This window comes from Toxoplasma gondii, chromosome XII, assembly GCF_000006565.2.
Source record: "Toxoplasma gondii ME49 chromosome XII, whole genome shotgun sequence".
Classification (NCBI taxonomy): Eukaryota; Apicomplexa; class Conoidasida; order Eucoccidiorida; family Sarcocystidae; genus Toxoplasma; species Toxoplasma gondii.
Genome location: NC_031480.1, coordinates 2,223,515 through 2,236,855, shown reverse-complemented (window position 1 = coordinate 2,236,855; position 13,341 = coordinate 2,223,515). Strand labels below are relative to the sequence as shown.

The following is a 13,341-nucleotide window of genomic DNA, read 5'->3' as shown; positions in this document are numbered from 1 at the left end:
GTGCTGGCAGACGCCCAGCCGCAGGTGAGGTCATCACCGTGAATCCGTTTCCTCCGGGAGGAGGAGAGCTCTCCGCTCTCTTTCGGTGGCCGCTGCACAGTGCTCCTGCCCAGCAGCGGACAAATAACCGGGCGCGCCAAAAAATGCATCGCAATTCAAGAGAGGAGTGACCTTCGATGACGGTGGCTCCCTGGTAGATGTAATGCTGTGGCTAACATATCGATGCAAAACCTGTCTGAGGTTGTAATTTGCATCGATCGCTGCTTTGTTCTGTCTGCTTGATACTCGCTCAACTTCCAAGGGAAGGCCTCGCACATCTCCTGCTTCATGGCACCAGTAAACGGCACCTTCTTGCGTTGGTGGCAAAGCGGCTATGGTGTTCCTACGCTCTTGCATGCTTCTTTGGGTTCTTGACTGAATTGAACGGACAGCAGCTGGGATTTCGCGAAAAGACAAACCATCGCCTGGGAGCTGCGTTTCCTTCACTTGAAGTGTTGCTGTCCTCTTCGTGTCCTCTCCCTGCCTAACCGCGTGCTCTGGAGTGCCGCAGTCAACGGGTACAGCTGCGAATCGCGCCGCTGAAATGCAGAAAGTTGCCGGGATGTAGCAGGCATTGGAGAGGACCAGATAGAAGAGCTTTGGCTCTTCCGGAGTCAGATCGTCAATACGAATTGGGTCCATTATGATGGGACGGCCATTGCATCCCTCCCAACTATCCTTCATTTCAATCTGTCTCGGCAAGGCGAGACCAGCGGCGTGAAGCTGGTCACAATCAGGCAAAAGCTCCGGTAGACATACGGCAGGGTTCCGGAATCTGGAAATACCCTCATCGACGGACATAGGCTCGGCCACCAGAGCCGTGTCGTTGCTTGCACGAATACTCGTAGCCGGAGCTGTCGAGTACCCATGATTAGTTTTTTGTTGCGGCTCTAGGAGGAGACCTCGTTTCCACCTCGTTTCATCGAGAACGGCCAATTTCATCTGGAGTCCCCTGCAGGGTGTCTCCACTTTGAAGTACAGAGGATTGAGGAGACCGGAGATGAAGCACGCAGCAGCTGCCTGAAGCTGAGGGGCTACTTTGTGGGCCACGACGTCGAGCCGAATTGCCTGGTGGCTACGTGGGGCAAGGGTCCCGGATTCGGGCCTGAAACGAATTGCGAGAGGCTTTAGTTCCCCGACAGAGCCCTGTGAGTACGACACACTCATGTATGAAGGCGCGGCTGCTGGGCATGAAGCGGAAGTGTTCCCTTCTGCTGCCGCTAGAGATACTGCTTGCCAAGAGTAAGTCGCCGGAAGATCAGAATCATTGTGCAAGAAGACGAGGGCATCCTCATCATCTTGTTGTATCTGTCGTGGAATGTGTATGTAGCAGAAGTCTAATTGCATGGCCGGGCGACTGAGGCGGACCACTGGAAGCTGAACTGTCGCTTGGATGTTCACGACCAAACCTCCGTCCACGCCGAGCCAGTCCACCTACGAAGACACTCTCAAAAGGGTTAGAGTCTCTCCTACTGGATCGAGCAAGTATCACATACAACTAGTGGTGCACGACCCCCTTTCGGGATAGAAACTTGTAGAACTATGGAAAAAAACTTCGGCTACTACACACTGGGTAAGGGTGAAACGGCTGTTTCTTTGTAGGTTTGCAAGACACCACGACCCTGGCACTTGGCTCCCTTGTATCATGTCGCCTCTGTCACTTGATCAGATTGCGTGCATACGGATCCCCTAGGTGAGACACCCGTGAGTTTCCTCTACCATCAGTTCTTCCGAAGCACGACTTGTTTGCGTGAAAAGTAAGGCTGCTGCATACTACTGTTGTGCTTGCCACTATGGGTCGCCCATCTCCCATCTGGGTAGGCGATGTGAAATCCGCTGGATCTAGTGCTAACAAATACTCTTTACGCAACTGCTTCTGTATCAAATGGATGCATGTTTAGAACAGTTCCCCCGCTTCGATTGTCTGTCCGATTTCTCTGTGACACCGGCCATTGTACGGCAGCATTGGCTAACATACGGCCACATCTCGGCTGAGCCGTTCCGGATGACTTGTGTTGAGAATCACAGCAATGTCCGCTGTTCCGTGAGCTGGGACTACCACCCAGCATGGAAAAAATGTAAGAAGTGCATGTACTGCGCTGTGGCGTCCTGAGTAACACTGTGGACAACCTTGCTGAGGGTGCGGATGCACCGACATTCTGGCTGCCACCAGTGAGCCGTCGCTGTCTCGCGGGATGTCTTCAGGCGCTTTCTCGAAAGTCCGTCGTCGGTCCGAGTCCTCAATACAGTAGTCAATTATGCAGCTGCATTTCGCACAAGCTCTCGTCTCTGCAGAATGTCGTTTTCTTTCGTATTTTTTTTCCCCACTTTCGGAGCAGCGTGCTCCGTTTACGTAATGATTTCTCCCAGTCGAATGGATCATATTCCCTGCCGGACTCGACGTCAGCTGGTGAAACGCGGGCTTTGCAGAAACAGGCGCGGGGTGGCCTACCGACGCGGCAGGCGAGAAGCAGCCCTTCGGCGTGAATGCGATCTCCGCCGCCTTACCCAGGGACTGAATCAAGTCGTAGTATCTGGAAAAAGGTGGACCTGAAACGCTCGCTGAGAGGGATTCTCGAGTAGCACATAAATCGTCCTTATGAAGTGAATCGGCGGAAACTGAGGCCCACGGAAGACTGCGAAACCACGCGACAGTCGGCACGTCGCTAGGGTTCTTTATTCTACACCACTGTCTGGCTTGGCTGTGTGCCCGAACCTGTGAAACACATGCACAGGCGAATATTTAGGAGAACACATTGTTTTGGAATCAACTATACAAACACTTCCCCCTGCCACACTTGCAGAATGACGAGACAGAAGGTGAAACCGCTCATACAGGAAGTGCACGGGCAGAAGGTTCGTACTTTTGCGGCATCTCTCATCGACGACTCCGTACCCGTGGACATCCTACTGTTGGGTTGTGTGTGGTGTAGACAACTAAACACTAGATGCGTGTTCTAAACATGTGGGGAAACTTACTGGAGTCCACTGCTTTCTGGATATCAAACGAATGGAGCCGGCTCAGCCACACAGCCTCCACGGGATGACGGAGTCAAGTGGTCCGACTGGGACTGAGATTCGAAAAGTTGTTGTGGACTCTAGTTCAGAACTGAGCATCTCTCGTTCGACTCACCACACCAAAATCCAGAGTCGGCTCATACATTAGCTGAAGTTGGGGCGGGCTGACGACAACGTGAACGTTCACGGAGACGAAAGGAGAAAACACATCCTCCCGGTGTCGCAATGAATGCTGGGGATCCCCAATGTGAGGGTCTAGGTCTTCAGCACTAGCCGTCTTTTCCGAGGATGCCGTTGATGCGGCAGTGACGCGAAGGGGAAGAACAAACGAAAGCGATGAACAGTCCAACACAGATAAAGCTAGAGAGAGTTCCGCTGAGGACTTTGCCGATGCAAGCCCATTGCATGCAGAGAGCGCGAAGTAGCCCACGACCTTGACCTTATCTGACACAGCGACGCACATAAAACGAGATACGCCTACGCACAGTAGCGACATCTTCCTCTCACAGGATGACTGATGCGTTGATCCTAGCCCGAGATTTGCTCTTGCTCGTACGCACCTGGGGTACTACCACCTTCGTCATCTGGAAGTCTTAAACTCGTTGAGGTTTCCTGGGAAGAGGAAGAGAAGTGGATAAAGGGACAAGACATAAGTGCCCCTCGACAAGTTTGTTTTCTTCGCCTTCGCCAGGCCAGTGGCTCATGTGACATATCCAAAAAAACGTTGTTTCACAAAACTCAAACAAAGAGCCGGAACCAAGACCGTTCTGGCGTCGAAAAGGAGAGTTCCCTGAAGACGAGCATGAAGCCCGCAGTCGCTTTGGACTCGGTGCATTTTCCCCGAACACCTTAATTCTGACAAACGGGACGGAGGTTGATCAAAGGCCAAGCCACTAAGCCAGAGCTGGGGCGAGAGAGAAAAGGGAAACCCATGGAAGAGAACACGGTTGAAGGCGAAAGAAGTGTCGAGCCGATAAGAGTCCGGCAACCTCGACTTCACTGTTCAGGTACGAAACTGAAGAAGCAGGGGTAGGCTGATCAGTGACCACGCCAACGCGACAGAGCGGTGGCACCGAGGAACATCCGTAGCCGCAGAGTGGCTCTCGTAACTCTACTTAAGTGTTTTACTCGAGGAAGCTGTTTGAACACTGAGACCAAAGAGAACGCGGGACCACACGGTGAACGTGGTGCATTCTCATTCGCCTCTATTCCGTGAACGAGGTTACGTGAACCCGTCGAACATTGCTCACAGTTTCCCACCCGAGTCGGGTAATGTTCTCGATCTCGTCCATGTCCACAAGAAGCAAACCTTCACGCACGCGTTTGTGAGAGGCAAAACCATGTGACAGGCAGGACGACGGCGAATGTGGTCCCTCGTTGTCGTTGTCGTGCGTGGAGAAGCCTGAGAATCCTTTGCTTTGTGCGGCAATTCGCATGTCAGAGTTGCCTACACCTGCACGTTTCTCTTTTTTGTCTGGGTAAACCTCAACAAACCTGTTGATCGGCGCCAGCTGAAATGGGGCTGGACAGGACGCATTGTTAACGACAAGCAAACGCTCAAAGTGGACGAGAGACGGCAACAACTGGAGCTCTAGGGAGGGCGGGAGAAGAGTCACTTCCGAGGCAATGGGCACGCCGTGCAAGGAAATAGAAAGCAATTTAGCCGTGACGAAATCTGACGAGCAGCCATTCGAAACAACCCCGAGATCGTGGGATTGTATATTCGAAGACCAGAGAGTAAGGGGGAAATCCTTGTTGTCAGAGGCGCCCCTTTGTTGTAACAGCTCTGGCAACGTCTTTAACGACGCGCGAGTTACGTCCGCCACCTGCGTTTGAGAACACACTCCCGTAGTTGTACCCTTCATTTACAAAGCTTTTGTGTCCGATGTGAGCATCCTTTAGCGCCCACATTCACACTTTCTCATGTAGTCTTCACAAATACGCCCTACGGGCGAAGAAGTAATGTCTTCACGGGCGGTAATCTCCGTTGAAAGAGCAGATGAACGAAGTATGGGAAAAGAACGTTTCCGCGTAACCAGCTTCTTTCGGCACTAGCAGGGAACTTCCTGAGGTAGGCTGAGTGCGTTTCTATGGGAGACAGAGCGACACCAACCCCACAGCACTCCCGTACCAGGCTCTGCTGAGGCTGACGATGCCAACAGAGCCACAGCATGGCGAATATGCTTACGCATTTCTTTTTAGGATTGCTTGTCCGCGTGCGCTGGGAATCGACTGTTGTTTTCGAAGGTGTGCTACATGCATGCTTGAACGATTGCCACCGCAGAACGTCCTGTGGCGGAAAGCCCCTCACCTCCAGTTCTGCTGTGGCTTCGGCAACTTTTCTGATTTTTATGCCCTGTTTGTAAGGCTTGAAGGAGAAAATGAACTCTTGGGTTGCTCCAGGCTCAAGGTCAATGCTTGTTGGGTTAAGGGAAAATTGGCAATGTCGATTTTCTCCGTCTGCGTGGATATCGATTGCATACGGGTGCCCTGGAAGTAACCGCCACCTCAGTTTGACAGGAAGCTGACTCCTGTTCCGCAGCGACATTCTTCTCTCAGTTACGCCACCGTCCACCTGAACGAAACATTTTATCGGAAGGCGGGTGTCCGCACTGCAGAAGACTGTGTCTGACTGACCACGACATCAGCAGCTGTTCGCCTGAGTACCGTCTCTCCGGCGGAGTGAACATAAACCAACTTGTTTTCAGCTTTGGTGGAGAGTGTAAATATTTCCAAGAATTACGTGGCTAGCCGGCTTCATAAGAACACGTGAACCATATGATTCTATATATATATATATACAAAAGTATATATCAACAGAAGTTCATTCGATGTAGTATTCAACTAGTCCGTGTTAGCTGCATGAATGTACATATTTATATTGCGTGTATTCGTCTTTATCTTACCTGTACCTCCCCGAAACAGATTTTGTTCGGAAGAGCTCGTAACGCAATGCCGTTTTGGGCTTCTTTTTGCCCCCTTTCACCTCCTGGTTCACCTTTCCAGTTACTTGTCACTTTCTCGAACGAATCGTTTCCCACGTCCCTTCTTCGTTCTCCTTCATACCAGTCCTCGGCGTCAAAGAGCCTCTGCATAGTCCACGGCTTGCCATCGAATTGAACAAGTTCAATCTGAGTTGACGTTGCGCAGGCTTTAAAACGTAGGGGCCACGTTTGACCAGAATCACTGCGTATGACGTAGTCATTCTCGAAAACGCCTGCTTTTTGGCTTGCAAAACGCACGCATACTTCTTGCTCTTCTCCTTTCTTTAGAGCAAAGCTCGCTGGGTCCAGAGTGAAGAAACGATGTTTGAAACGTGCCGATATCGCGAGGTCAGGCGAATGGCCCTTTTGGTATTCATTCCCTGCATGTTGCACGTTAGCTGTTGCTGTCGGTTTGTGAATTGCTAGAGGAAGATGCAGTTCATATTTGGAATTTTCTAGGAGCTCTTGATCTTTGTCACCGCATGGAAAATGAGCGACTGTGAACACTGCTTCGCCACCTTCGTTTCGCACTGGAATCCTGGCGACCGACAAGCATACGGCGAATACATGTTGCTGGTTCGTTCTTCCGTTTTAACGTATGTCGGCGACCGATATCTGCCGCTTCGGGCGAACCGCAGAGAAGGGGTCCTCAAGACAGTATCTGAGGAGACGGACCGGTTAAGATGCGATCGTGTTCGGCGTCCAAACTCCCACTTGCACGTTTTTCATTTTGTGTTTGCCCATTAACGCTCCCGAGCTGCAAAGAATGCTTCGTGTCGCTTGTCTAACAAACCGAGAAACGTTGAATAGGTGAGGAGATTCCGGCGGTCATGGGGGGGTACGTGACAATAACGAGACCGCCTGTCGAGAGCGCAGGTGGAGGGTGCGCGCCAACATTCCTCACTCTCGGAATACAGTAGCTGCGTTTCCCAAGTTCCCGTGAACAGCATTGCAACGGAAATATCAAATACGTCAAGTGGTAAAGAGAACAGTGACATACCGCACCTCTGGGACCTCGCCCACCATGCATGTTCCAAAGTCGACAAGAGGAGGCAATGCTGGCAGATGAGCTAGCTCTCGGCGACAGAGCACCTGCAAGAAAAGGGCCATATCGCTTTCTTTCATGAACTCGGGGGGAAACAGAGACTAAATCAATAAAGACGCTGAGTAAGCGTGTTCTACGGCGCGAGGTTTCTTCACGTCTTCATCAATCATTCTAGGATTTTTCACTCGCTGATTGCCTCTGAGTTGGTGTCGGGGATGTGACTCAGGAGCGAGTTGGTTTATATCTTGTGTCAGAGGTTCGTGATAGAACTTAAAACTGTATTGTTTAGAACGGAAACTGACTTTGAGGACTCATTGTGACTTTCTCAGGTTTGTGACGAGTCGGACAGAAGTTAGGGGGACTTCTGTCATCTGCTGTCTCCAATGCTGGAGGCGACTTGCGAAATATGTTCCTATGTTGGTGACATTCCCCTGGCAGCCACATCACACTGCTACACCCGAGAGACGCTGGAGGGCCGAGAGACGCTCGACCCAAACTTGCAGTACAGGTTTCATTGCGAAGGGAACTGTGAAACGGAAACTGTCTTGCGCTACCCAGCCCGTCCAAAACACAAACTAGGATTGTGTCGGCATTCCGAGATAACTGTCTCATTCAGATTCCAGAAGCTTCCGGCAGGTGAGTGACAACATTCCAGCATCGACCTTCGCAGAAACGGGCGCTGAAGATTCGGCTGGTCTCCTATCTTATTTCGCTCACCGCTATGCTGAAGGATCCCACATCTGTATGCAACAGTAGATGGGTAGTAATGTCGTCAAAAGATGTAGGCTGAAACCGAACCTCTACCTGAATCCATGTAAGCATGTGTAGGAAAGCAGGCTGTAAAAGTCGTCGTTTTAGGTGAAGGAGACAAGCTTCTAGACAACAATATGTTTGATTATGTAAACAGGGATATCGGTGTGCATGTATGATGTACGTAAATAAGGAGGTATGTGTGCATGTTTGTCCATTCAAGCATGTATGCACATTCTTTGACCTACTCGGTTTATGTTTAACACTGCCGATTTGTCTACACCTGTTTTGAGTTTTGATGAAATCAAAAGAACAATATGTTTGCGAACTCTCCAATATGTGTTCTGTAGGACTCTGCTCGACAACCTGCTTACTTGAGCAGAGAGTCCCGGGGCAATGGTTCCTGTGGGGTGGGCTGAGGTGAAAGTGGAAGAGGCTTTTCCCTTCATTGAGAGGGTACTTTCGTGTTCTGCGGAGACACCTGGCTGTCCATACGAAGAAGCAAGTGACTTGTAGACCACAGGAGATACACGGAGGTCTTTGTTTGGAGCAGCGAGTTCAACCCGAAGCCGCCGGCCTAAATGCGACGAATTTCTGAAAATGATAGTTTGCTTGTATGAGAGGCCTATCCTGAAGCCATGGAAAATCTACAAACACGCATCAAAATGCGGTGATGGTGAGTAGCCACACAAGGTTTTCCGACAATAAGGAAACACCAAATTGAGAATCTGTTGCAGAAGTGACGGTCGTTCGCACATACCACAAAGACAGTGACACTGCAACAAGAGAGCAGCTGCCAACGCATATTGTATCCTTCCCTGCTTACTACAGTAAGGTGGGAATCCATAGTGTCAAATAACGTGGAAAAACGAACAGCTGGTGCTAAGCGGTGAAACACACTTATGCATGCGTTCACGCTCTATGGTGCTTCCTATATTTTCGTCGACTTCAAAGGTGACGAGAGATGTACTATACAGAGCGTCGTTTAAGGCACAAGAAAAAGAGTCGGGGAAGTACAAAGATTCCTGCTATTATGCATATCAGTCGAGCTTTGTAGGGAACGCAGGTTAACATGGCAAACTCGTATGGAGCAGAAACTGAGTAGATGTACTTTCACTGAAGTGTGCAGCAGAATGCATCAGCATTGTTGATGTATGGGACGGATGTGCATATCAGACATTTCTTGCTTGAGGAACTGTACAGGCTGTCTGCGAAAACGACCTTTGGTGTGTGACCGCTTACTGCCGCATCGGGTTCGATATCGAATGGGCACTGTCCTTTCAGAGCGGTGTTAGGATCTTGACGAGAATTCCGGAGAAAGCTTTGTCTCCGCTGCAGTTTTGCGAGCTGTTCTTTGTTTTCATTTTTTGCAACTGCAGCCCTATCCGCAGTGGCATTCGTGCTCGGTTTTCCCATCTCTCTTCTCACTGAAAGCAATGGGATTCGACTGTTTGTCTTCAGCGTTTTCGGTCTGCCCAAAAGCACACACGCCATGCACACTCTCCATTAGGATCCCCGAGTGCCAAAATCAAAGTTACACTGCGTTGATAGAAAGCTTTCAGTTCTTGCCTCCTTTTTCCGTAAGTCGAGACTGCCACATGGCCTATGCATCACGGGTGGAATATGAAGATCACTGCTAGGCCATGTAGTGTTAGACCCCGTTATAGGTGGACATTGTGTTCGTGTATTTGATATGCGATCCAGACCGGTATACATGAAATAGGAAAAACGCAGACACTGAAGTACGTAGGTTCTCACAGCGTCGAGGAGTGATATGGAACACTACAAATTGTAGGGCGTCGTGCGACGTAAGCACAATTCACATCGGCGCCATGGATGCCTTCCGGAGTCGTTCCGGAGCGGCCTTCTACGCAGCCTGGGAGAGAAGATAATCAAAAATGTAACATCGGTCATGGACGTCGAAAGAGCATCTACTGGCTGTATTCATGATACTTGACTAGTTCAATTAGCTGACACGAACAGTTTGTTTGAGAACAGCTCCTTTTGCTCACTACTAAGGTTGCTGCGAAATGCCCACTAGTTTGCCGTCCACCAAACAGGACAAGTTCCCCAGAACAATCCCTTCCCTCTGGTCAGAGGGGCACTTCTAGAAGTGCACAAAATATTAGAACTCTTTACGGTTTGTTTGGTCTTGTGTGCAATTGATTCCGAATGCACCACAGATCGTCTCAAGCAGTGGATACAAGGGTGACTTGAAAGGCGCTAGCGAAATAACGTGGTTTTTCGTCTACTCACTTCAACCCTCCTAGCGTTCGTGTACAGCGTAGTCGATTCTGAACAGATTTTGTTGGAGCCAAGTACGAGCGGCGCGCATTGGTTGTGTCTGCGGTTGGTTCGTTGCTTTCGTCACTTATCTGCACAGTTCCCCAAAAACGCAGCACATCCATTCCGGTGAACGTCTTCAGGCTTTGAGTTTCGCCGGGCATTGTTCCAGGCACACGCGACCCTAGCGGCCAGCAAGATGAAAAACGAAGGAAGAAAGAAGAAAGAGGTGGGTATAAAAGGGGGAGCGAAAAGAAACGCAGCCTCATGTTTGAATGCCTCCTCCCATGATGAGTTCATGTAAAGCTCACTGTTGAGAGCGAGTATCTAGTAGTCATGTTTTATGAGTTTCTGTGCATGTATCGATGCCGTTGGGGATACAGGCTAACTCCGTTCTGTCTGTGGCCTTCCCGTTTAGTGAAACGAGACTCTCCAAGAAGGCTGTTGTGAAGCGGCTTCCCAATCAGCACGTCGCTTTGTATGTGCATTCTGTAACAACCAGAAAAAAAAAGCAACCCTGAATACAAGGGATCCAGGATCGCTGAGGATGCGAGAGCGGGTGGCACTCCATGTGGATGTCTCCTTCGTTACCTGTTGAAAGGTACTTTTAATTATTTGCCGAGAATCGAGTAAGTCCCCACACGCAGCTGTAAGCAGGTCGGAGTCTAGCTGAAGATTAGATCCGCTGACGCACAAATCTTGTCCGGCTCTAAGGTGTAGAGCCGCCAGTGCCTTCTGTTCCTGTACATCATCCTTCTCTGCCTGGATGTACTGGTTCAACATTTTCATGGCTACTTCTTCGCAAGTGGCTTGACACTTAAGAAGTTCGTTCTTCAAGGCAGAGTTCTTCGCACCCCCGGTACTGTCCACTTTAGGCAGCCTCTGTCTTCCCTGATCCTCCTCATCTGTCTGGCCGGTAACTAAGGGGCTGTCTGCGCCCCCGTGATACGTGTTGCAGGACAGCTCTTCCTTTGGAAGAACCTCACCACTGGAGCTCTCTTCTCCTGCTTGGCACGTCATACTCGTCTCTCCGATGAGCTCTCTTTCACGTTTCTTAGCATCGGATTTAAGCGGTGAAGAAACGACGAGAGGCGAAGCAATACTTGCTGAGGCTTCATCCCTAGCCGGACCAACGGGAGAATGAACTCCATTCGCACTGCTATCAACCTTACCCCATTTACCACTCATAGTTATACTAATCGTGCCAGTGCCAGCAGTGCTCCGTTCATGGGACCCTGCTTCTCCGTCCATAGACAGCTCATCTGCCTCTTTATTGCCAGCGTCTGCCGGCGATGCACAAAGAAAATCTTCAAAAATGCCTTGGAGCATGTCCCCCATTCGGCTACACTCTCCCAATACAGTTTTTGCTTCTTCCAGTGTTAGCGCCACCTTCTCTGTGGGAACTTGAGGAAACCATTTTCCGGAAGTTGATCGTTCGGCTTCGTTTCCACAAAAAGATGCTCTTCGGTTTGTTTGTACAAAGAAGGTATCACCTTCCTGAGCGACCGGTGCATGCAGCAGTTCTGCCGTAACGGGCACCTCAGAAATCCCATTTCCAGATGTTGTTAAATGTGAGAACTCGGGGATATTTTGACGTTGTTTCGCGTTCCCATTCAGTCCTTGGTCATGGTGGTTTCTTGAAAGGGGGTTAGAATTTAGGTGTCTCACCCCCTTCTTCACTTGTTTTTGAGCTGGTCTCATTTTTTACGTGTTGCAGTTCCACAGGCATCTGCTCAACCAACGAATCCCCCGGAAAATCCGACTGCCAATCAAACGTTGGAAACCCTCTTAGACAGAGAACAAATCACATAAAAGTCATCACAGCCCGGAGCAGTTGCCCTTTTTCAGAGAAACCAAGAGAACTGAATCGTTTTCCTTCTAGCATGCAGCACTCGGTCTACAAGGATCGCTCGGTTTTCATCGAAATGCTTACCTACGTAGACCTGCTAAATCGCATGCGTGTTTCAGCTCTATAAACAACATATCCGTGGACCTGAGTTAAACATTCGCTTTTCAACGACCGTCTGTTGGATCCTCAACACCGGTACATCCGCCTTTCCCGCGTCAAACAGATCACGTGCGATGGACAGTATACACAAAAAATTGGAATAACAGAGATAGTCAAGCCGCTGTTACGGGGCCTGAGTTTAACACATTTGATGGAGGAAACACAATATGAAACAAATAACCGTGAAAGGCCTGGTTGCGTCCGCCTGTCCACTGCACAGCCAAGAATGCATACCGGATCTACACGCTTGCAGCAGGAATACTCTGCCTTGGTAGTTCTTTGTGTTTTTCTACCGCGAAGACATTCGTTCGCCTAGAAGAAATAGGCAGCCCGTTGTCAGCTGTCTTCTCTGGAAACATCCGATATGCATCGCGAAAACATTAACCATGTGGCCGGTCTTCCGATCGGCGAAATGCAACTTTCGTCTCCGCATGCGGTAAGGAAAGTGCGCTGCAAGTGTGGGTTCGCGTAAAACTTTGGGTAGCTGACTCGACGAGAAGCTGCCATCGTGCCTCAAGCACAGAACTGTGAACTTTTCAGATCCAAATGATTACGTACTGGTGACATGGGTAGGACACGAGACGCTCTGTGACAGATTAGAAACAATGTGTTGATTTACTATCTCTGCAGTGTACGGAACAAATGGTGTCCCTGGTGAAACTGGTCCTTCTATCTGTGCCTAGTCACCTCAAAGGCCCACGAAACGTATTAGAGAGCCTCACGTCTCTTCTCGTAATCAATAGCATGAAGGGACCCTCGATAAGTTTTTCACGTGTCAGCTAAACCTATTCGCTACATTTCCACTGACCAATAATCGTCAGTTGTTTTCTAACAGGCCGTCTCGATACCCTACCGGGTCACACCTACTGCGTATTCACTCCTCTCGCGATTGGCCTGCGTGTCAAGAAAAGCTATGCTCGTCTAACACTGAATAAAAGAAAGCCTATGCTTCAGACTATGCTACTCTAACGCTCAAACCATGTTGACTGTCCATTTCCCTTGTCCCTAGTTAATCCAGGGACACCTGGATACCGAATCGAAGCTTGTTGCGCCAGAAGAAAATACATCATTGAGTTGCCTTGTCCGAATGACTCGACATTTGCAGGTTCGCGAGTTCAGTGGACCTCTAAGAAAGACGAGGCAGGCTACAAGTCGCGTCTGCCACTAGCCCTGAGCCAACAAGCCATGCGGATAGTTAGAAACGCATCACATGC

At 49.8% G+C, this 13,341-nt stretch overlaps 4 protein-coding genes across 4 annotated transcripts in view; all 4 read right to left on the bottom strand.

The window, feature by feature from the left end:
• TGME49_217940 (hypothetical protein) overlaps positions 1-1,386 on the bottom strand; it is a gene marked incomplete at both ends in the record, with an annotated part of 6,227 nt that extends 4,841 nt beyond the window's left edge. Inside the window, one exon of the mRNA XM_018779796.1 lies at positions 38-1,386. Within this exon, the coding sequence (XP_018634879.1) occupies positions 38-1,386 (1,349 nt within the window). The remainder of the gene's footprint in view (positions 1-37) is intronic.
• A 137-nt stretch (positions 1,387-1,523) lies between these two features.
• On the bottom strand, positions 1,524-3,553 carry TGME49_217930 (hypothetical protein; the record flags this gene model as incomplete). The annotated part of the gene is made up of 2 exons (XM_018779795.1): positions 1,524-2,755; positions 3,173-3,553. The coding sequence occupies 2 exons, from the start codon at positions 3,551-3,553 to the stop codon at positions 2,009-2,011; spliced, it is 1,128 nt and encodes a 375-aa protein (XP_018634878.1). The 3' UTR covers positions 1,524-2,008.
• A 1,449-nt stretch (positions 3,554-5,002) lies between these two features.
• Positions 5,003-7,166, bottom strand: TGME49_217920 (hypothetical protein; the record flags this gene model as incomplete). Its single annotated transcript, XM_018779794.1, has 3 exons — positions 5,003-5,632; positions 5,964-6,579; positions 7,042-7,166. 3 exons carry the CDS (start codon positions 7,164-7,166, stop codon positions 5,003-5,005), a joined length of 1,371 nt encoding a protein of 456 aa, XP_018634877.1.
• A 2,789-nt stretch (positions 7,167-9,955) lies between these two features.
• On the bottom strand, positions 9,956-12,389 carry TGME49_217915 (hypothetical protein). Its single transcript, XM_018779793.1, has 2 exons — positions 10,711-12,389; positions 9,956-10,211 (listed from the first exon to the last, which is right to left on the bottom strand). The coding sequence occupies exons 1-2, from the start codon at positions 11,818-11,820 to the stop codon at positions 10,089-10,091; spliced, it is 1,233 nt and encodes a 410-aa protein (XP_018634876.1). The 5' UTR covers positions 11,821-12,389; the 3' UTR covers positions 9,956-10,088.
• Between the last annotated feature and the right edge of the window lie 952 nt (positions 12,390-13,341).

Bases quoted from the DNA above. Each gene is read 5' to 3' on its own strand.
- TGME49_217915 (XM_018779793.1), bottom strand. From the start codon at position 11,820: ATGAGACCAGCTCAAAAACAAGTGAAGAAGGGGGTGAGACACCTAAAT. The intron at 10,212-10,710 runs GTAACGAAGGAG...GGAACTGTGCAG, and splicing joins TTAAAAGTACCTTTCAACAG to ATAAGTGACGAAAGCAACGA.